General features: G+C 38.0%; 1 protein-coding gene across 4 annotated transcripts in view; it reads left to right on the top strand.

Annotated features, from left to right (window-relative positions):
* The first annotated feature begins 338 nt into the window (after window positions 1–338).
* Window positions 339–22,362, top strand: part of kdm6a (lysine (K)-specific demethylase 6A) — a 222,964-nt gene continuing 200,940 nt past the window's right edge. For 2 of the 4 annotated variants that reach the window (XR_009645284.1, XM_060833561.1), the window contains exons 1-2: window positions 339–719; window positions 829–892. Coding sequence is in view for 3 of the 4 variants with exons in the window: in XM_060833561.1 (XP_060689544.1) it covers window positions 592–719; window positions 829–892 (192 nt within the window). In the remaining variant the exon portion in view is untranslated. The remainder of the gene's footprint in view (window positions 720–828; window positions 893–22,362) is intronic. The other 2 variants (XM_060833559.1, XM_060833560.1) reach the window with 1 other exon arrangement.

The raw sequence follows: 22,362 nt of genomic DNA on the forward strand, positions 1-22,362 counted from the left end.
CACCTCACACCCTAACTCCAACTACCCACCTAAAATGGAGCAAAAATAAAGTTATGCGCAGCGCACATTCCTTTTATAGGGCGACGAGCCCGAACCTTGCTGACGTGTTCGGGGGGTCTGGATGATTGACAGCTAAGGCTGTCCATTGGAAAGGGGGAGAACGCCGGCGCCCGTTCAAAAGCCGGCGAAACGTTCGCGTCTGACGGCCAATGGCGGCTCGCATCAGCCGGAAGGGGCTGATCCACGCGTCCGTTGATCCCGCAGCACGGGCTGACGTAAATCAACACAAAGGCACGTGGGGCGGATTGCCGCTGTCCATTGGTCGGGAGTGGGTTTGCTGTTTGTGCGCTTACGGCGTGGATTCGGTGTGACACAATTACAACTTTCTGCTTTGAAGTTTTTCTCTTTTTTTTCTAATATTATTTCAATGCTGTTTTAATTTTACCTCTCCCAAAAGAAGGACTCCAGTAGGTGCATGTTAGAGAGGAAGCAAGAGCTTGAAGGATGTGAAAAAATAAAAAGTCCACGGCAATAATAAAGAAAAGCAAAAATAAATTGCAAACATTTTTTTTCATCTCTGTCTATAAGCCCATGAAATCCTGTGGAGTATCATTCGGTGATGAGGAAAAGAAAATGGCGGCGGGAAAACCGAGTGAAATTGAGGATGACTTTCCAACTCTGACGCCCCAGGAGAAAGACTCTATTGCAACTCTCGATAGGTTAGAAAATTCTGCAAGTTTTGTCTTGTCTTTTTGATTAAGTTTTAGTGTTTATGCATAAATTAAAACATATTTTAACGTATGTCATCTGTCTGTCGCTATCGCACAGCCGAGTGTTTGGATTTCTGAAGGTTCATGAAGATGGCGCCAGAACGAAGGCCTTGTTAAAAAAGGTAAGAGCTGAAAAAAGATCAGTGTGTTTGGTCTGTTCTGTTATGTTATGTGTTTTAGAACCTCTTATAGTAATGAAGGGGTCATACATTATCTGTCCTCTAACAATAAAGCAAGATTTGTGGATGCGTTCCGACTTCACGTAGGGTAGGCTTGTCTTAATGAGGTTTTTTTTCCTCTATAATATGTGTATACTAACTTGAAAAGCAACGGTGCAAAGAAGTAGAGACATTTGTAAATTATTGATCGTCAAATGTAAAGGACATGTCTTTTCATTTTTGTCTGTGGTTTACATTTTTCGCTTGCCCCTCTGTGTGCCCAGCCTTACTCAGGAGCCTGCAGCCTCTGTACTGTGGGTTTTGTGTTGTGTATGGGTTGAAGTTTCGCTCCGCGTTAAAAATGGCTGCTTCTCTCCAAGATGGCGGGATAGGGAGGATAGAGAAAAAATAGTGAGTGACTGGTAGAAGGCAACGAAAAAAAAAGAAATTCGGGCCAATTTAGTCAGTAACATCTGTAATCAGCACTGTGTAATGTGAAGGAAATTAAGTCCAGAGTAAAGGCTTGCTGACGCGGTTGTTTATGCGTTTTTAAGAAAAATACACAGTGATTCGCTCAACCTGTAGCATCAAGCAGTTAAATTTGAAACATTTATGGCTCGTATATCCAGAATTTGTGACATTGCATTAAACATACATCTTTTAAATCATATACGTACTTATCTGTTTCAATTTCTGTGATGACAGGGCCATACTGTACTTCAGAAAAACTTTGTGTATCTATGAATGGATATTTGCAGAAGTCTGATTATCTATACTGTAGGATACATGTCTTCAGAATTAACTTATCATTTATTAGGTTTTTTTATGTCCGTTGCTAATCTTAACAAAGTTATTCAACATTAATATGTTTAGTCTCTCCAGTTTTTAATTGTATACTTGAAATGTTCTTCCCGTTTCGAATTCCATGTCCGTGTTTTTAATCGGATGGTCGAAATAAACCCGAGTTTACGTAAGAGTTGCAATACTGTCCAACATGCTACTGTCGAGTTGTAATGGCTTCCATTAATTCAAATTTCACAGAAACTCCTTGTTAGTGGAATACGTTTTTGTAATGTCTTGATTTTACTTAGACTTTAGTCATTTATTATGATATACTTATTAAATAAGTGACTGGTTTTTCACACTCGAGATTGAGCTTTTGAATGCCATTTTTAACTGCAACGTGGTATAATATTATTCGTCGTAGTTTTAGATAATTTTAATTATTCAACACAGTTACTGTTAATCCAAACAAGAACAGTTACTTGCTAATGATAGCTGTATGTCAAAATTGGCAGGTTAGTAGATTGGACACCATTTAAAGTCTAGTTGAAAGCATTTGACTTTGAAAACAAATTCAGTTTGGTAGAGTTAAAGATCTTCCAGTGTGTTGGGATACAGAATTCCCCTAGTTTTGTGTTCTGAATTGGGAAACAGTAATGACTGTTTGTGTGGTCCCAAATAATGCTCTAATTTTGATCTTGAATTTGTACTAAACATATTGATAATCATAGTTGATGTCGTATTAGGGATGTTAATGCGTATCTTCTAATGAATGATGAAAGTAGTCCTAAATCCAAACTGTCCAGTGACTCCACTTGAAAGTGTGTTCTTTTTAGATGTCAGTTGAGGAATGGATAGAAACTGTAACTGTGATGCTAGTTATGCAGTTGGCAAAGATGCTCCCCTTCAAATCATGTGCCACTCTGACTTGGAAACATTCTGCTGTTCCTTCTTTGTCACTGAGTTAATGTTCTGAAAGTCTTGTCAAAATGGTAGAAGTATCTTCCTTACATTGATTTAATTGCAGTAATTCAAGATTATTTACCATGACTTTCTTGAGAATTTAGGAATAAGCAGTAAATGCTAGCTTTGATAGTTATACCTGCGTCTCATGGATGAGTTAAAACAAAATAGTTGCTCAGACTTGCATTTGAGGAATGGTGTCAAAATGATTCCTTGGAATCTGTCTCCCTGAACGTGTCTTAACAGTAGTTGTGAGAAATAATTATTTTAATCAAAAACATTGTTGGAAGTTTTACATAATAAACCTAGCTTCGTGTTCAAAACAAATTTATTGCAATTTATAAACTGCTGTTTAGTGATTTCCAAAATGGACTTCTCCAGGTAGATTAGTCGTCCATCATTAATGAATTGTCCAATATTTGGAACTTTTATGATCAATGTGTAATTCTAATCTTTGTAAGTAGCTTCTTGTAACTAACTGTAACTATTTATTATATGTCACTGTTGAGTAGTGCTCTTAAAAATATTGTAATATGCCCATAAGTTTGATTCAAACCATGAGTATACTCATAAGCGATTTTAAAGTTATCCTTTTTAATTTTGCAAAGTGATTATACGGATTTCTGAAAAATATCTGGTATTATCATGCATACTTTGTATTTTAATTTTGTAAATATTTCCAGTGCTTGTAAAAATTCCTTAATGTACAGTATCATACTGATCGTTTTAGAATATTTAGTGTTTACGCCAAGCAATTCTTTTACATATTCCTATCTTTGCTTCATTTAAGTATCTCCTGGAATATTTCTATGTGCGTGTATTTCTGAAAAGATTCCTATTCTATTTGCATTTGCCCAATGGCTTAGTGAGTATTCAACAGAAGCAACTGAAGAATGAAATCCAGGCATTTTAATAGAGATGAATGGAAACTTTTTCTAAGTAGCATGTATTTTTATTTGGAAGAAAACCCTCATAACTCAATACAAAAGCGCCTAGTTTAATTTATAATTTCTTTAACTAATAATCCTGATTTGAAATTCTGCAAGTGGCTAACAAGATTTAGATGGTCATGCTCTTGTCTTTTAGATTAGAAGTTTGTGGGTTAACTTCTAGTCCAGTGACTGGACCATGGAAATCTAAACTGTTGGTTGTTTAGTTATAGGGGTCTTTTGAATAGTAAGCTGAGACAAAAGACCAGTGGTAATGATTTGATCATCAGTATTTATTTCTTAATCAAACCTAAAAATAAAATGCCGCTCTTGCACAGCTAGTTTTGGGTCTTTAAGATTCTTTTGTGGTGGTGTTTAGTGTCTACCTCTGAGTTAGGAGGCCTGAGTTCAAATCCACCTGCTCTAGAGGCATGTCATAATATTCCTGGACAGGTTGATCTTAAAAAAACACAAACTAGTTTTCTGTCCATGCTTAGTTCATAGTTGTTATTACTGATTCCAGTTTTAACGAATCAACTAAATTTAAGATTTTATGTGCCCAATTGATTAAATTTTAGTCTTGGGCCTGCTGTAGAGCTCTACCTGAGCTCAGCATAAGAAAAGAATCTTAACTAGTCAGACGACTCAATCTTTATACAGGTGCAACGAGGGCAAACCCAATCTTGTCGATGTGGAGAAGTTCTCCTTGCTCACAGCGGAGGGGCTGTGCCAAAACTGGGAGAGCCATGACCTGATGTCTTATTTGCTGAATCAGACCTTACAGACAATGTCTCAGACACCAGCATCCCCTATCACCTGAGTTGGTGGGACACTGGTGTACAGTTGGGAGGGATCAGCCCAGGGAAGGCTGTATCATTAACTCCAGGTTTCATATCTAATGGCATCAAATCAAACATTGGGAAGGAAAAATGCTATTGTTTATCACTTAGCCCCACCTCTGCTGCTAAATTCATATGTCTCCGTGTCAACACCAGTTGGGAAGAAGTCCTGAGAGTGGGAACCAACCTTTTTTCTAAACTGTGCAGCTGCCAGCCAACGCAACTGCTCCAAAGTTCTGTGCACAGGGATTGGTGTTAGCACGCTAGTTGTGGCATTGACTTCTGGTTCCGCATGTTGCTGCTGTGCATTGGACTCTGAGCCCTGCGCTGCTGGCAAGAAAGCTGGTAGTGGGGACTCAGAATTAACTTGCTGGCCAATTTCAATGTTCAGCATGTGCCTTCGTAGAACCACTGTTGTCTGAGTTGGCCAAACTTAAAGGACGTAGCTGGTTGGAATTACACCCAGTGAAAAGAAAGGTGATTGTGAGTGTTTCACTCACAGATGATCAACGCTGAGTACTTTCATAGAGTGTTTCAGGCTCAAGCATCTTTAGTAGCTTCGTCAGTGTTTCCTCCACTATTTAAAGTCAGAAATGGTGACATTCACTGATGATTGCTTAATGTTCACTATTTGTGCCACCCCACATACAAGGGAACCTCGAGTATCCGAACAAATTCACAAGTTCCCGACGCTTGGCCACACAGTGTTATCCAGCATTCGATTATCCAAACAAAGTACTCCCTGCTGTGTTCAGATAATCGAGGTTCCCTCTGTGTTGAGGCAGCATGTGCGTGTATGCAGCAAGTTCTGAACAACATTTTAGATTTGGGCTGATTGTGGCAAGTAACATTCGTCACCCAAGTTTTTTTTGTATTCACTTGTGGAACATAGGCTGATCAGCATTTATTGCCTGCCCCTAGTTGGCCTTGAAGTTGATGAGCTGTCGTCTTGAAATGTTGCAGTCCATAGTCAAGGGAATACCCATTTCCAAATTGGGAGAATCTGACCATGTCCACTTAACATTGAATAACACTAAAACCTTTGTTAGAACATCCCAGTGGTAGTCCTTGACCAGAAACTGCATTGGACCAGTCATCTAAATACAGTAGATGAGAGGTGCAAGACTAGAAATTCTACAACTAGTCTGTACCACCTGTCTGTCAACTGCCTGTCTACCACTTACAAGGTGCTAGTTAGGAATCTGATGGGATATTATGAAGAATGATCTGTTTGGATATGCGTGCAGCTCCCAGAGCAATTGGAAATCTTTACATCATCCAGGACAAAGCAACTGCTCGCTTTGGCAATCTGTTCACCAACTTGATCAATTTTCTTTGCAATGTCAGTAGTAGTGTGTTATCTTCTACAAAATGCTTTGCAGCATCTCACCCAGGTTTGGGACTAGGGCATTTGTAGGTGAATGTCTAACCCTGAGTAACACAAATGTGTGTTGGTGACTGAAGAATGACAAAATTTGGGAACAAAACAGTATTTTGACAATTAAAATCTCATTTTTTTGTTTATAAAATAACTCTTTAACATTAGGGAATGCATTTATGTGAGTTCTGAATATGGTGAATGTGTGCGAAGGTAAGAAGTAGATCCAGTTACCATGTGCATGTGCTATTTGGTGGGAAGTGGTCATATCTGATACTATCCTCCAAAAATAAGAACTAATTGAATCTGCGTAACCTTCAATACATCAGAGGTATTGTTGTACTTGACAAAGATTATTTAATATAGTGCCTGGAAATGCTTTGGGAATTCATGAAGAGCTATTTAGGCCATAATATTAACTTCACAGTATCACAAGTGATCTATAATGGGAGTTCCATACGTACTCTGGACAACTGATGTTTCTAAATTTCGGAATTCTGATTTGAGAGATTATAAATGTACCTTCTTTTAATTGTGCTTTTGTATCGTGGTTTATATGTTGATTTTTGTGATAGCATAAACCATCAGGACTGATGTTTTTTAATTTTTTCAGAAGGATTTATTAATAGAAGATGTAAAGAAATCCCACAACCTCATCGCAGGGGCATGTCAGGTCACTTTCCCCTTTCATGCTGTATGGAATGGATAGCTGTTCTAAAACTTTTCCTTTCTCCTTTTCTTCATATGCTTCTCCTTCAAATTTTAATCTTTTTGAATTTTAATTCTCACCCTTGCTTTTTTTCAACTTTCTTCTTAAGAAGTTGGAAAATGTAAGAGTTGTTCAGGTGTTAGATTTTCTGAAGTTCCATTGTAGAGGAGCAGAGAAGACATTTGAAATTGAGCCCAAGTTGTGAGCTGCATTAAGAAGTTGAAAATCATCTGTTTGTTTTCAAAGATCCCTGTCTGTATTTTACTGATTCCATTTGTTGGGTAATACCAGATTCTTGAAAATATACTTTTGTTCTTAAAATTGATTTTGATCACTTTCTCTATACGCCATTTTGGTTGATAGTTGTATATTGACTTGATATAAGCCAAAAGCGAGAGTAATGTTACACTGTCATTGAACTGGGACATTCGAGGAATCTTAGGTTGTGCACATGATCTTCATTTTGGAGATCTGACATGTTAAGTGTTGGTTTACTGTGGCATTGCTGCCCATTGATACTGGAGTATATAATTACCTTTTAAGAGGTGGATTTATTGCTTGTGATGTGAGGAGAGAGAGAATAGACTGGATATGGTTTATGGGCAAGGCAAATAATTATTAAAAGTTACACAAAAAAAATTTTAAACACAAGTATCTTTTGCATATTTGGTGGCAAATGGCATGATGCTGCTGTAGACTATGGAAAGATGGATAGGTTTGATCACGAATCTAAAAAGATTGCATAAATGATTGGCCCTGGTTCTAGAATGGGATAAATGTTTGATTTGATTGAAGAATCATTTGCTGTGATCCTGAACTTTGATTGTAGTGTGCTCATTTTCTAATGTGTAGTGGCCAGTGTGTGCAGTATATCGCTATTTTAAGCTGCTTTTGAATTTGTATCTGATTGAAATCCTTGCTGAGTCCCAGCAGTAATGCTAAGACCTGTTATCCTTTTCAGTACTTGGTCTTTTGCAGGATCTTTCCCTCAGTGTTCTCTTCCTGATTCAGGTCATGCTTCTGAGTTTTCTGGTTCTGCTTCCTGTCCGGGTGACCCGCTGACAGACGGTGGTAGCAATGTGTGCCATCCAGAAGATGCCCTTCAGCAACCCACTTGATCCCAACTTCCAAATGATCTCCGCCACCCAGAAGCACAAGGGCAGCATATATATGAAAATGTCATTATCTGCAAGTTTCCTTCCAAGTTACATAACAGCGTGACTTGGAACTATGTTACTGGGTACTCAAACTCCCTAGTGACATTGGGTGTATCTACGTACCATGGAATGCCCTGGTTCAGGCAGGTGGCCTGCCATTTCCTTCTTAGGCACAGTTAGGGATGGATAATAAATGTTGACCAGTGACATGCCGTAAACAAAATATAAAGTGCTCTAGCTTGATGCTGGCCCCAAATCTTGCTAAATTGTCATTTTATTATCCACTACTATAACCCCCCCTTGGTCATGGTCTTATATTTTCTGATGAAGGAAGGGGATCTAACCTGGAAAAATATTCTCAGAAACATTGTAAGTAAGTTCTAAAATGTAGTACAGGCCCTAACTTACCCCTTCCATTGCTTTGAGTATTATTTTTGTGACTTTTCCGATTTGTTTCTTGGCTGCAGGTTTTGCTGGACTCACCTTTTGAGAGAGTCCAATTCTGTAGGCGCTTCCCACCACCTGCTTTCCTTCCTCCCTCTGGGTTCTCTTTCTGCCTTGCCACTTCCACTTCTGATTGGGAACCTTGTATGATTCCCATGTGGGTACTTTATTTGGCTAAGCTTTGTTTCAATTTGTAGTTTCAATATCCAGAGTTCTGCATTTATTGAAACGTGTTGCCCGATGTGCCAATATTTCTGACAGAAACGTTAGTTGACCTCGTCCAGAAACATGAGGTGGAGGAGCAGCACCGAGACAATGAAAGTAAATATTATTGAATCCGAACTGTGAAACATTATTGTTGGTAGCTGAGTATCAATTTTCATGTTCACTTCATAGTTCATGAGTGAGGTGATTTGGTTGGTGGATTGCATGCCTGTTCAGTGATATTCATTATGTAAGTTAGGAGTTGAGCCAGTCCAGAGATGGGTCGATAGAAAGAGCTGTGGAGGAGACCAGTGGTGGGATATCTTGTGGAACCCCTGATTAAAAATCCCAGTCTAGGTCTAAGCACACTGGGCAGTATTTAGTTTTTGCTCAATTTCCATGGGCAATTTATAAGCCTGATCTATGTAGGGCAGAAATACTCAAAATGATGTTCATCAGTTCTGCTCTTTGCTGTTTATTGTTATTGCATCTTCAAACCTAAAACCTCTTATAAGTCCAATGTCAGAATGCTTTTGTGTTGTGTCCTTTAATATTAATGCTATCAATTTGTTTAGCGTATGCGGACTGAGCAAATAACTACAGCCATCATAGACTATTGTTATCACCACTGTTCTGAGTGTTGATAGTTTCCCCAACAGATGTGTCAAAGATGTGGGATGTGATTTATGTCATACTGGCCCCATAAATGAAAATTTGACTTGAAAATAGTTGTGTGAAGCGTGCGACTACTTTGTGTTCAGGTAAATCCTTGGTTTGTATAATTAGAGATTTATGATTTTGTAGGAGCACCTACTATCAAAAGAACGCTGAAAGGTTGATAACATTGGGTGTCTTTTTTAATAAAAACAGGAGTACTTGTTATATAGAATTAATTTTGTTGCATACTCATGTATAGGGATACATGAGTACAGTGAAAGATGTACAAAATTGCTATTCTCTGGTCCCACCTTGGTTACAAAGCCAGAGGTTTTTTTTTAAAAAAAACAAAAGGTGAGAAAACATCCAGATCTTAAAGTTTGAAGTCTTATCTCTATTAGCGAATGGGCACCATTATTGTCACAGACATTATTCACTATTGCTGTAACCATAAGTAAATGCCAAGATGTAGAACAGCTACATTGTAAACATGCTTTGCTAAATACTTAGCTTGCATTGAATTGTGAACAGAATTGTGAGATGAGTGAAAGATAGATATTTGTCAGAATTATCGAGTAAAAAGTGAGGTCTGCAGATGCTGGAGATCAGAGCTGAAAATGTGTTGCTGGTTAAAGCACAGCAGGTTAGGCAGCATCCAAGGAACAGGAAATTCGACGTTTCGGGCCAGAGCCCTTCATCAGCATTTGTCAGAATTAGTCAGTTTGAGTTAAGATTTTGACTTGCGTAGCTGTTTCTGTTGATGATTTTTGAACCAAGTAAACAGGTTGACCATTGCCACAAATCTTTACCACTTGGACTGCTCATGAGTTCATGAGTGACATTATACATATGCAAAATGGAGGCTGTGATCTTGGTTATGTCGTGTACAATCTATTCAAATGGAGTATTGACTAAAGTAGTAGGTGCATTTCCAGGGAGGGTAAATCACTGACTTGATTGATAAAAACTGTCATCACTGTTGAATTTTAGCCCTTGGGGGGCATTCGTGCATAAGCCAAAAAGGAGTGCTAGAGTTTTTATATAGTATGTATGGCTAGCCATATGTACTCTTAAAATATCGCTCTTCAGTAGTAATTCAACCAAGGAAGTGGCACATTTTTTTTTAGCCTAATTTTCAATTTTCACCAGAAGACCAATATGGCAGATAGTACCTAACTTGAAATTGTTCTGAAAGCCATTTTCAGTGAGTTTGGTTAGAGTGAGTGCTTGGTCACAAATATTGTGTGCACATATGGGAAATCAGCATTGGGCTCAACATGGCAGTGATTTCTGGATGTACGTAACCTATTGCTCGAGTCTCCAGTAGCAGAGGTTCAAAGCAGATGTCTGGTTTGTTAATGACCCTCAATCTAAAATGTTTATTGATAGAACAGGGGACAATCACTGAATCTATTTCTCTTGCCCTTCATTGATTTCCTGCCCCTCCAGCTACTCTTGCTGACTAACAAGAACAGCATGAGTGATCAAATATTGTTGCCAGTCTAATTCCCAGTGGTGACATTGATAGTGGATTCCATTTTAAAATTGATGCATAAATCATTGATTTGGGATTGGACCTTCCTATTCTAATATAGCTCTGCACAATCCCACAACAAACTTAAGAAATTCATAGCGAGAATCTACAAACTGTGATCATGCTATATGATTTGTGTTAGACAAGCAGTAGGCTGGAAGAAACACAGCAAACCAGGCAACATCAGGATGTGGAGAAGTCGTGTTTCAGGTGTAACCCTTCTTCAGAAGTCGGGGTGGTGTCCAATGCACTATACTTGGACAACTGCACATTGTGACTTTCTGTCACAAAACATGAAGTTGACTTGTGGTAATTTTGATTGGAGTGTCAGTCGAGGAACTGCATGTGAACTTATTGGTTCTAGCATAGGTTGGAGAAAAAGCAGCAAAGATTCCCTGCTCTTGATTGTAAACTGTTGCATTCATTCTTTCGTGGTTATGTGAGGTGAGGCAGTTGTTTGGCTCAGCCCTCATATTTAAGTTCTATTCTTGATACATTTGGCCTTTTTACTTCTCGTATGAATAGCTGCTTGAATGATATTCTGGAGGCTTGTTGGCATCAGTGAATTTTCAATTAAAGTTGTTTCTGCAAGAGGCTTGGAAGAAAATTCGTGAGGGCAATTCAGGCATATCAAATCTATTAGTGACTTCACTTAAATTTATAATTACTTGATTCTAATTTTCAAGATATCTTTACTAACCAAAAGTTAGTATGTGTTGTAGATGGAGTACAGTTTGTTTGGGTTTCAGGTTTGATTAATTTATATTGAAATGCTGCTGAGAACAGTCCTAGACAGTCCATGCACCATCTCCAAATGATTGCCCTCTCTTTTTTTCTTCCCCCACACTTTCCCTGGAATTCTACACAGGCATGTACCCTAAACACCCTTCCCCAGATAATCTCTCCAACATTGTCCTGTATAAGGCAGAGGTGGAACCTGTCAAAAAGTTGCAGTAAAACATTGTGCGTGCGTGCGCTATTTGGAAATTCATTCCACAAAGGCAGCACCAGCAGTCTTAACTGTTGGTGTACAGTCCGGCTGCCTGGTGTGGGTGGGGGGGGGCGGTGCAGACGGAGTGGGGGGGAGCTGCAGACGGAGTGGTGGGGGCGGGGGGCAGACGGAGTGGGGACGGGGGCTCGCATGCAGTGTGCTGCTGCCTAGTCTCCTGAACGGGGAGTAGACCTCACAGAAAATTCCGAGCCCCAAAGGAAATCAATTAACTAAACAAAATAGGGCCCCCCCCCCCCCCCCCCAACTCATTCAGATAATCAAGGTTCCTCTGTATACAGTTTAATCCCACCTTCCAGCTCTTGTTCAGACGCAATGTTTCCTTGAGGAATCTAGGTTTGCTTTTCTGTGCCTCTCTAAATGATTTAAACTATTACACAATGTTTTCCAATGATTTGCTCACTGCTGAGGTTAGAATGACAGGCGTGTAACTGCTCCCTTTTTAAACAATGGTGCAATGTTTGCAATTCTTTGGCATCATCTCTGAAGCTAGAGACGAATTGGAAAATCATGATCTGATTTTTCACTGTCTCTTTCCTTGCTTCACTTATCATCTTGGAACTGCTTTATGAAGCTTTAAAGTATTAAAATGTATGTATGTAATTTGTTAGGAGGAACAAATGCTTCTAGGATAATTATAGACTCCTGTTTCTATTGGAAAATCCTTGCGCATGTATATGAATTGCATTTATATAGTGCTTGCAACACAGACTCGCATCAGTGCTTTGTGAAGAAAATTATTGTGAACTAAAGAATTTGGGAGAGGAGACCAAAAGTTTGGTCAGACAATCTTAGTTTAGAGTTTAGTTTAGTGGTGCTGGAAGAGCACAGGCTCCTCGTATGCTGCCTGAACTGCTGTGCTCTTCCAGCACCACTAATCCAAAATCTGGTTTCCAGCATCTGCAGTCATTGTTTTTACTTAATCTTAGTTTAGAGGCAGAATGATTTAGAGTGTGAGTTCCATCTATTGAGACAAAAGTATATGTTGGGCCGTAATCAAACAGTACATGGTTGAAGGATAGGAAAATGCATAAAAGTTGACATCAGTGGCATAGAGTTTATGTGGATGGTGATCCAACTTCAAAGCAGGGTCAATGAGGAACAGAAGCAGTAGTGTGACTGTTTTAATTTGAACACTGAGGAATTGGTGTGACAGTAAAATTTTGAGAGTAGGGACATATTGTGGGATTGGACATAGTTAATGGTTTTGGATGATTCTGGATGGGCAGTTGATCTTAAAGTTTTTAGTTGTGATATAGCAAACAATTATTGAAGATTTCAGCAGCAGGTGGTAGAAGTAAAGATAGATGACTGATGTTGCAGTGCAAATGCTGGTTGGTGAAGGGTATAACTGGAGCTAATTGTTATGCACTCAACACTTTTTAATACAGTTGCTGGTTACAGCTCCTGCTCGCAACAGCTCCTAACCCCAATAACCACCGTTTTAGGCAGTACTCATTCATCTAATTAAAACCTATTACTAAGCTTCTTTATTCAATACATGTAATATACAAATAATTACTTAACAATATGCATTTAACAAGTTAATATATAATTAATTTCTTTATTCCACCCCAAGCCTGCCCCCCCCTTAAATTAGAGTTCAGATATAACACCCTGCATGGCAGGTAGGACTTGAACCTGAATTTTCTGGCCCAGAAGTATGGGCACCACCACTATGACACTTTTCTATATAATGTTTCTGCCTGGTTTCGAACTGGGGCCCTTGTGTTAAGCGACCACACTAGCTGTTACTCTGCAGCAGTATTGCGACAGGCATCATTTCAGAAATGAGTTTGAAAGCATATATTAGGAATGTCACAAAGAATCTCATCATGTAATGCCTAACCGTTCTTTTGTTAAATGTATTGCCTTCTGTAAATCAGACATTTGATAATTAACAATCATGCATTTAATTTTAGAATTGCTTTCTCTCCTTTTATTTGTTTGAAGCCACAAGGTAAATCTATAGCCTCAACTGATTCTCACTTTTTGTATTGTGTATGTTGTTCCACAATGATTGTTTATATAATATTCAGTAGATCTGCAAATTGGTGTGCTCGTTGTACAGTTTCTCACTTAAAATATTTTAACATAATATGCCATAGGCAAGGTACTTTGGTTGTCTAGTAAGGTGGAGAATCTGATAAATCAAGGAGAGATGCATGTCAGGTGAATTATTTTTAAAATAAGGTTCGGGTCAAATGCAGGAAGCTGAAACAAGACAAGAAAAATAAAGACTGAAGAGAACGTATGAGATGACTGGACTCGAGGGGTGATTACAGAAATTAGAATTGAGAACATTAAGGGATGATCTGATCAAAGTCTTCAAAACTTTTTGATTTATTAAATATGAGTTTCTATACAAGATTAAATGAATAGAAGTAAGACTTGCTTTAGGGCTGTAATTCAATGTTACAAATCTGGAGTAAGTCATTTTATAGGTTAAAATGCATTGTCTAGTCAGATATTTATACTATTCAGAAGTGAAGGAAGCATTAAAGAAACTTGACCTGTAGCAAGGTCAGGGGGTTAGTTTTGGGAACTCAGTGCATCTGCAGTTTATCGTATTAGGATATCACTATTCCCTGAATTAAACTTATTTCCCAGTGTTAGACAAGTCTTAATAAATGGTTATCAGAATAAAAAAACTCTCAAGCTACATAGAAAATTTGCCTATTCTACTTATCAAAAGTATCCAAAACATTCAGATGTAGCTGAAAAAGAACATTAGACTAACAGAAATTAGTCAGCATGAAATAGGTATCAAAGGTTCCAGTACATCCTACAATAAGCCTTCTGTTGTCGTGTGACATTAATTAGTCGTCATTGATTCAAAGTGTATGGAATAGAGAAATATTTTAATTCTATATTTTGTACACCTGGCAACCAGATTTAGTCTTGTCAACTCAAGGATCATACTAAGAATCAAAATATTATGATAGAATCATAATGATTCAGATTGGGACTGGATATAGAAAATCAGCAAAATTTCTAATAATAGAAAGGAATTCAACAATTACAAGTTTGGGCTATGAATGCCATGAGTACTGCAGTTGAAAATCCTTTCAGTGATGCTTGAAGGTGGAGATCAGATCCTGCGTCATTTTTAGCTGGTCATCCAGGCCGCAATTTGACAACCGCCTTAGTATGGACAGATCGTGCAAAGAATTCATTTCACATGGTTGAAGGGACAGGTGTGACTCAAACTATTATGCAATGAACTGCCAAGAAATGACAAGAAAACTGAAAACGGAGGGTGAAGGTAATTGAATTGAAAATAACTATTTCTTAGTTACTATTCATTAGTCTATGGCTAGAATCTTAAATTGGTTTTGGTGCTATGCAATACTACTATTATTCTAGAAAATGGGTTTCGTTTTCCTGCACATTTCGTTGTGTTACGGCACAGAACGTTGCCATTTGTTCCATCATGCCTGCACTGGCTGGTCAAACGAGATTATGACCTGGTACCAATTTCCTGCTTTTCCTCCTATTCCCTTGACTCTGTTTTTCTCCAAATAATCATCCAATACCCTCTTGAATGCCTGCATTGCTCCTGCCCCTATTGGGTGTTTTTTTTTGGAGATTCTTACACACTTGGTGCAACTGTAACATGTCGACTTCATGAGTAACCAAACTTTTAGTAAGCAAGTACAAGCTTTGGAGATCGCTTAACACTCTTTTGTAATGCCTGCGAAGCATGTCAGGCAAAGCTCTCTGAAGAAAAGAAATAGTCCTTCCTTTTATACAGTGCAAGAGTTTCACATTACAGTCAGCAACACCCACAAGACAACCCTCAGCCATTTCCCCCACAGTCACATGCTACTTAAGACACAGTGTGGTGATCACATACATTTCAGAGAAAATGTGATTAAATCATCCCTTAATGGCCAGATCTGTTGTATATCATTTTTTTAAACTACAGGATGTGGTCAGAATTTCAATTGCAACGTTTTTATTGATTCTGAATAGGGGATGATAATGCAAATGGCTCTGAATGGTAAGGAATGACCATGTAAATTCACTCAGAATAACTAGGAAATGGGCATGCAGATGGTAATGTAAATTCCTTACAATCTACCACTACAACAGAGACATACTACCCTAAGATGGAGGCATACTATCCTACCCCTGGGACATCTATTTTCCAGCAGGTCAGCAGAACAAATTAACCCTTTAATATCTCAGCCCCACCATACTTCCAGGTAGTGCATTCTATATCTAATTTCAAATGTTAAAGATTTTTTTCTCACCTCTCTTTTCTTCTTTTTACAAATCACTTTAAGTCTGAGCTCTGTTTCTCAATCCTGTTCTTTCTATTTATTCTATTCATGCCCCTCTTCATTCTGAAAACCTCTTGATCTCCTCCTAGTTGCCTTCTCACCAAGGAAGATAGTCCCAACTATTTGAAGCTTTGCTCTGATCCCTGTGACCATTCTAGTAAATATCTTCTGGACTCACTCCAGGGCATTCCAGTATTTCAGATCTCCAGCATCGGCAGTACGTTTTTTTTTATTTGCTCATTTATTTACTTAGTTTTATTTGGCTTGTTAATCATGAAATATTTGTTAGAAGCTGCAGATTTCCTGAACAAAACAGACATTATTCCACAAGAGGTTTTAAGACAATACTTTCTAAATAAAATAGCAAGATTTACATGTATTTGGAAAGGCAAGGACTGATTCGGGATAGTCAACATGGCTTTGTGCATGGGAAATCATGTCTCACAAACTTGATTGAGTCTTTTGAAGGAGTAACAAAGCAGATTGATGAGGGCAGAACAGTAGATGTGATCTATATGGACTTCAGTAAGGCATTCAACAAGGTTCCCCTCGGAAGACCGATTAGTAAGGTTAGATTTCATGGAATACAGGGCGAACTAGCCATTTGGATACAGAACTGGCTCAAAGGTAGAAGACAGAGGATGGTGGTGGAGAGTTGTTTTTCAGACTGGAGTCCTGTGACCAGTGGAGTGCCACAAGTATCGGCGCTGGGTCCTCTACTTTTTGTCATTTACACAACTGATTTGGATGCGAGCATAAGAGGCACAGTTAGTAAGTTTGCAGATGACATCAAAATTGGAGGTGTAGTGGACAGCGAAGAGGGTTACCTCAAATTACAACAGAATCTGGCCCAGATTGGCCGATGAGCTGAGAAATGGCAGATGGAGTTTAATTCAGATAAATGCGAGGTTCTGCATTTTGGGAAAGCAGGACTTAGACACTTAATGGTAAGGTCCTAGGGAGTGTTGCTGAACAAAGAGTGCAGGTTCATAGCTCCTTGAAAGTGGAGTCGAAGGTAGACAGGATAGTGAAGAAGGCGTTCGGTATGCTTTCCTTTTATTGGTCAGCGTATTGAGTACAGGAGTTGGGAGGTCATATTGTGGCTGTACAGGACATTGGTATGGCCATTGTTGGAATATTGCGTGCAATTCTGGTCTTTTTCCTATCGGAAAGATGTTGTGAAACTTGAAAGGGTTCAGAAAAGCTTTACAAGGATGTTGCCAGGGTTGGAGGATCTGAGCTACAGGGAGAGGCTGAATAGGCTGGGGCTGTTTCCTCTGGAGCGTCGGAGGCTGAGGTGTGACCTTATAGAGGTTTACAAAATTGAGAGGCATGGATAGGATAGATAGACAAAGTCTTTTCCCTGGAGTAGGGGAGTCCAGAACTAGAGGGCATAGGTTTAGGGTGAGAGGGGAAAGATATAAAAGAGACCTTAGGAGCAACCTTTTCACGCAGAGGATGGTATGCGTATAGAATAAGCTGCCAGAGGATGTGGTGGAGGCTGGTACAATTGCAACATTTAAGAGGCATTTGGATGGGTATATGAATAGGAAGGGTTTGGAGGGATATGGGCCGGGTACTGACAGGTGGGACTAGATTGGGTTGGGATATCTGGTCAGCGTGGACTGATTGGATTGAAGGGTCTGTTTCCATGCTTCGCTTCTCTATGACTCTATTTAAAACCCATAGTATAACAATGTTTCAACTTCTTTCCTGACATTGTCTCTTAAAGAGACTCAAATTTAGAAAAGTTACTCCCCAGACTCAACTGAGTTTCTACTTAATTGACTTGTTGTTTCTTCGTGGACAGTGGAGACAATGTGATGAGTCCTTGGAGGTTTTTGGCACGAAGTTTTCATATCCGAATACCAACCTGTATTCGCTGGAATTTAGAAGAATGAATTGAGATCTCATGTAAATGTAGGGAATTCTGACAGGGCTGGACACAGTCATGGTGTTTCCCCTGACTGGGATTCCAGATCAAGTATGTCGGGATACATGGTCATTTCAGACTGACTCGAGAAATGTCTTCATTTGGACGTTGTTGAACCTGTGGAGTGCAAGTTACGAAAGCTATTTAAACATTTCTCGAGCTAAAAGTGTTGGAGTCTTGGGAGAGAATCCGTCATGGTCATATTGAATGGTGGAGTAGTCTTTCAGGGCCAAATGGCCTCCTACTTCTATCATGTTACCTCTATTCTGACAACTAAATTCAAAATTGATAATCAATATAAATTATCCCGTTTTCTTTAGCAATTCACCATTGTTCCTTAGCACTTTTCTAAGCACAACTGCTTCAGTCCAAAAGGGCAGCAGGTACAGTGTGCAATCTCTATGGACTACATTGGTACCAAAAAAAACTGTGTGGGCACTTTTCCAAAGGCTTTATAAGTTTTTAAGAATGTAAGAATAGGAGTAGCCCATTCCAACATTCAAATCTATCCTTCCATCACGAAGGCATGGCTGACCTAACCCTACATATTCACTTTGTCCCAATCACTAAATTTTGATACAATTTCATCAATCATTCTCAAAATTTAGAATAGCTTTAATATCTAGCATTAATTTCTAGAACTTTGTGTACTGTTTACAGAAGTTCTAGAGTTCTACTACCCATTTTTGTGCAGACATTTTCTAATTTCAATTCTGAAAGGCCTATTATTTTTACTGTTACTTAGGCCCAGACTTCTGAATCAGCAGAAATGGTTCTTCAATATTTACAATCAGTCCCCTATGATAGCATAAACTTTGATCAAATCAAGATGTAATCTCTTATGTAAAATTAGATTTATATTCTTTGAAATTTAGGTTACTTTTACTTTTGGGTAATTCTTGCTTTCCAAGTTATTACAGTTTTTCCCTCCAAGATCATTATATTCTTTCTATGGTGCAGTGCTCAGTATTGCCCACAGTGCTCGAATGTGATTTAATCAGACCTTCACATTGTGGCAGCATGACTTCTACAACTTGTATTCTAATTTTCTTAATATAAAGGTTATTTAGTCTTCTGTTTTCTGCACTTAAGCCATTTTAATGATCTACATACATGTACCCTGCAAGTATCTTTAGAATTCTAATTTTCCTTTTTAATATTCCTCTAATATTGCTTTTGACCAGCTGAAAAGTATCCCATTTTGCTCTGAGGTCAAAATGATGACCTCACATTTATTTGCGTTGAGATAAATTTACCACAGTGTTTTCCTATTAACTTGTCTATTAACATTCTTTGTAACTTTAAATGTCCATCTGCACTGCTGGACTATTGCCTATCTTTGTGTCATTGCCCAATCTAGATATGTGATTCTCTATTCCAACAGCAATATCGTTAACAAATGCGAATACTGGTAAAATTCAAGAAATGTCGATGAGCAAAAGCAGAAAATATTCAGAAAAATGATCCACGATTGCCTACATAGCCCTCAATATGTATGCATACTATGTTTTTAAAAAAAACCTTTTTCATGCAATACAAGAATAAACGTCATTTTAAAAAAATTACAAAGACTGTTTCCAGTATTTTTCTTTTTTATTTCATGAAGACATAGTACAGGAGGCAAATTGCACAAATATGTTAACCTGTAAGCACTAAAATAAATATTGTAAGTACTTTAGAGGCCATGCACTAAACTTTACTGAAGTTTCTTTGACCCAACTTTTGTGAAAAGTAGAATTTTCAGTCCTAAAGCTATGGATAGTTCTAGTGAATCATCAATGCTATCTGTGGTAACTTTGCATACATTCCCTGGGATATCGTTGTTGGTGGTATTATGCGTACTAATGTTCCAAAAGAGATTATGTGCTCCTTGCTCTTGTGATGTCAGCAAACAGCTTTAAGGTTCTTTTAAGAAGAAAGCGCAAGCACACTGTTCATTGCTCCAGTGGGCATTGGGCTTTGTGAAAAGAAGGAAAGGCCTTATATAAGGCTTTTTATATCTTCAAATATCACATCACATTTCAAATTTTGCATGCCTGGTAACTAGTTCAGTTGTTTTTTTAAAAAATGCCACTGTTATGTAAATTACAGTTACCGTGTCATTTAGCTCAATAGTCAGCGTCATCGGGCTAGTATTCTCAAACTCCAGACTAATGTTTTGGTGGCATGGGTTTGAATCCCATCATAGAAGATGGTAAAATTAAAATTTAATAATAATTATTATAAAAACTCATTTAGTTGACTGATGCCTTTATGAAAGGAAATCTGCAGATGAGTCTAGAGTCACAGCAATGAGATTGACATTTAACTGCCCTCTGGACACTTAGTGATAAGCAAGAAATACTAGACTACATAAAAGCACATCCCTGAATGAATTTTTAAAAAGTGCACAAAATCCTTGTTTAGCCATGTCATATCAAAATGTGCTTGTCAAAACATTTATGTAAAATTTCAAGCACTGTTTCACTCACGGGATGCTAGTAGATGCTAAATTCTTAAAACTGTGAAGTATTTTATTTTTGTGTGTTAGGTTTTGAGGTAGTGAAAATGCTAGGACTAGAATTGAGACTTCACAGTGATAGGAACTGAGTGCAGGATCTGGCTGTGAGATAAAGTGGTATTTGTGTTGGTGCTCACGCTTGGGTCTACTGAGGTTCCGTGAAAGTTGAAAATTTTCCAATTTCTGTACAATTAGGCAGTCATTGTCAAAAGTAGCAATGTCATTGGAAACATTTATACAAGGTGTAAATTTTGAGCTGTGCTGAACTGTTCATTTAAACTAGAATTCCATAATTTGAGCATTTCCAACTGAGATGATAAAATATCAGTTTTAAAATGTAGCATAAAAGTACTTTAGATATTGGATTTATATCTTCAAACTATTTGTTTTATGGTAAACTTAATTTATTTTGTAGAATTTGCATGTAAAAACTGGTATGAAACTTGAACTATGGAGTTGCTTAAAGTGACTCATGAGTTCTATATCTTTTGGCAATTTAACAATTTTAATTGCTTCTGCTTTTGATAGCATTTAAAAGTGGCATGCTTTTCTTTCTATCCTATCCCCTTCAAATTCACTTTTGTACTTGTTTCTCTCTTTCAATTTAATTTTATTGTTGTATTTCAGTCCACTTCGTTTTCCTTCAGGGCTCTTCTTAACTTGAACTGTAGCTGCTTCAAATGGTTCTTACTGGAAGCCTCCCCATTTATTGAACTTTCATTTAACTGAAATGTGCAATGTATGAGAATTAACAGCTGAGCTCAGAGCTATGTTGGATGGAGTAAAGAAGTAAGGAGCTGTGCTGGAGATATCATTTAGAAATGTAGCTGAATTCAAATTTCCTATAATATACGGAAATAACAACCAGGTTGCTGGCTAGTGCTATTCCAATTCTCTTAGAAATTATTCTCTTGAGGTTTTGTGGTGCATTTGTGATGGTGAATTTCACAGCTCTAAGTCTGTGAAAACTGTGTGTGCTGGGATGAAGTTTCAATTTGTCTTTGGTGCCTTAGTTAATATTAGGATAATTCAGTAATGAATGAATATTAAAACCAGATCACATTCCTACCATAACGACTTAGCCCAGTGAAAAGCTGAGCACTGCATTTTGTTTGTTTTGGGTTGGAAGGAGTGACAAAATGGTGGGAAAATCGCTGTAACCAAGCTTGGCCCTGGCCCTTTATGATTCCAGCTAATGTTATTACTGTACTGTTATTACTGATTGAAATCTGACTAGATGGATCATATTGTTTTATTATTTAACAAGTGATCTTTCACTGAAACACAGCAAATGTAATTTCAACAACAAAACAAGCTTATTATTGCCAAAAAGTGAGAATAGAATTAAATAAGCTATCTACATATAAGACAATTTGAAAGATTTCAAAACACAATAAAATACACCTATCCCAGAGGCAAACCTTTTACATTAGTCAAACACTGGAGAGAATTACCTTCTCTATCACTTCTATAGGCTTGATTAACAATTGTTGTCCAATCCTGGTCTTGAGTCTGAAAGCTTTTTCCTTGAGTATTTATTTATACAACTGTTCTTAGATTCTTCTCAGATTTGAATAACCTCTTCAGAATTTTAATGAAACACTTTTTTTGGTCAGGAAGTTTGAAATTGAATCTTTATGCTGCACTTATTTCTAATTTTTTTCTGAACTAATTCCGTGTTCCAGGAGATTGGTGGTGTTCTTTTGACTTCTGTTCCCTAAAGCAAAACAAAATCAACTCCTGATCCTTCGAACTTGTGTCTACCCATAAACCTCCCAACACAAACAAATTTCGGTTAGATCTCCAGGGCCACCGTCATATTGGTTTTAAAAAAAGCCCTTCAGAAGCACAAACACATTAATCATTCGACCTACTCATACTCTGACCAAAACCCTAGCAACTAGTTAAAAATCAAAACTCTAAAATATTTGATGTTAAAATGTATATATAAATCAATCACTCTACTTTATACATTGTTTGAATGTTGTTTTCATTTTAATTTAGATTCTGTTTAGAGTTCCACAATCTGCAAGTGATTGCAGAGGAATTCTTGGGCATAATACTCTTCAATTAAGCTTCTCACACAGTAAGGCTCATGTCTTGCCATAA

The sequence above is a fragment of the Hemiscyllium ocellatum genome, chromosome 12, assembly GCF_020745735.1.
Source record: "Hemiscyllium ocellatum isolate sHemOce1 chromosome 12, sHemOce1.pat.X.cur, whole genome shotgun sequence".
Lineage (NCBI taxonomy): Eukaryota > Metazoa > Chordata > Chondrichthyes > Orectolobiformes > Hemiscylliidae > Hemiscyllium > Hemiscyllium ocellatum.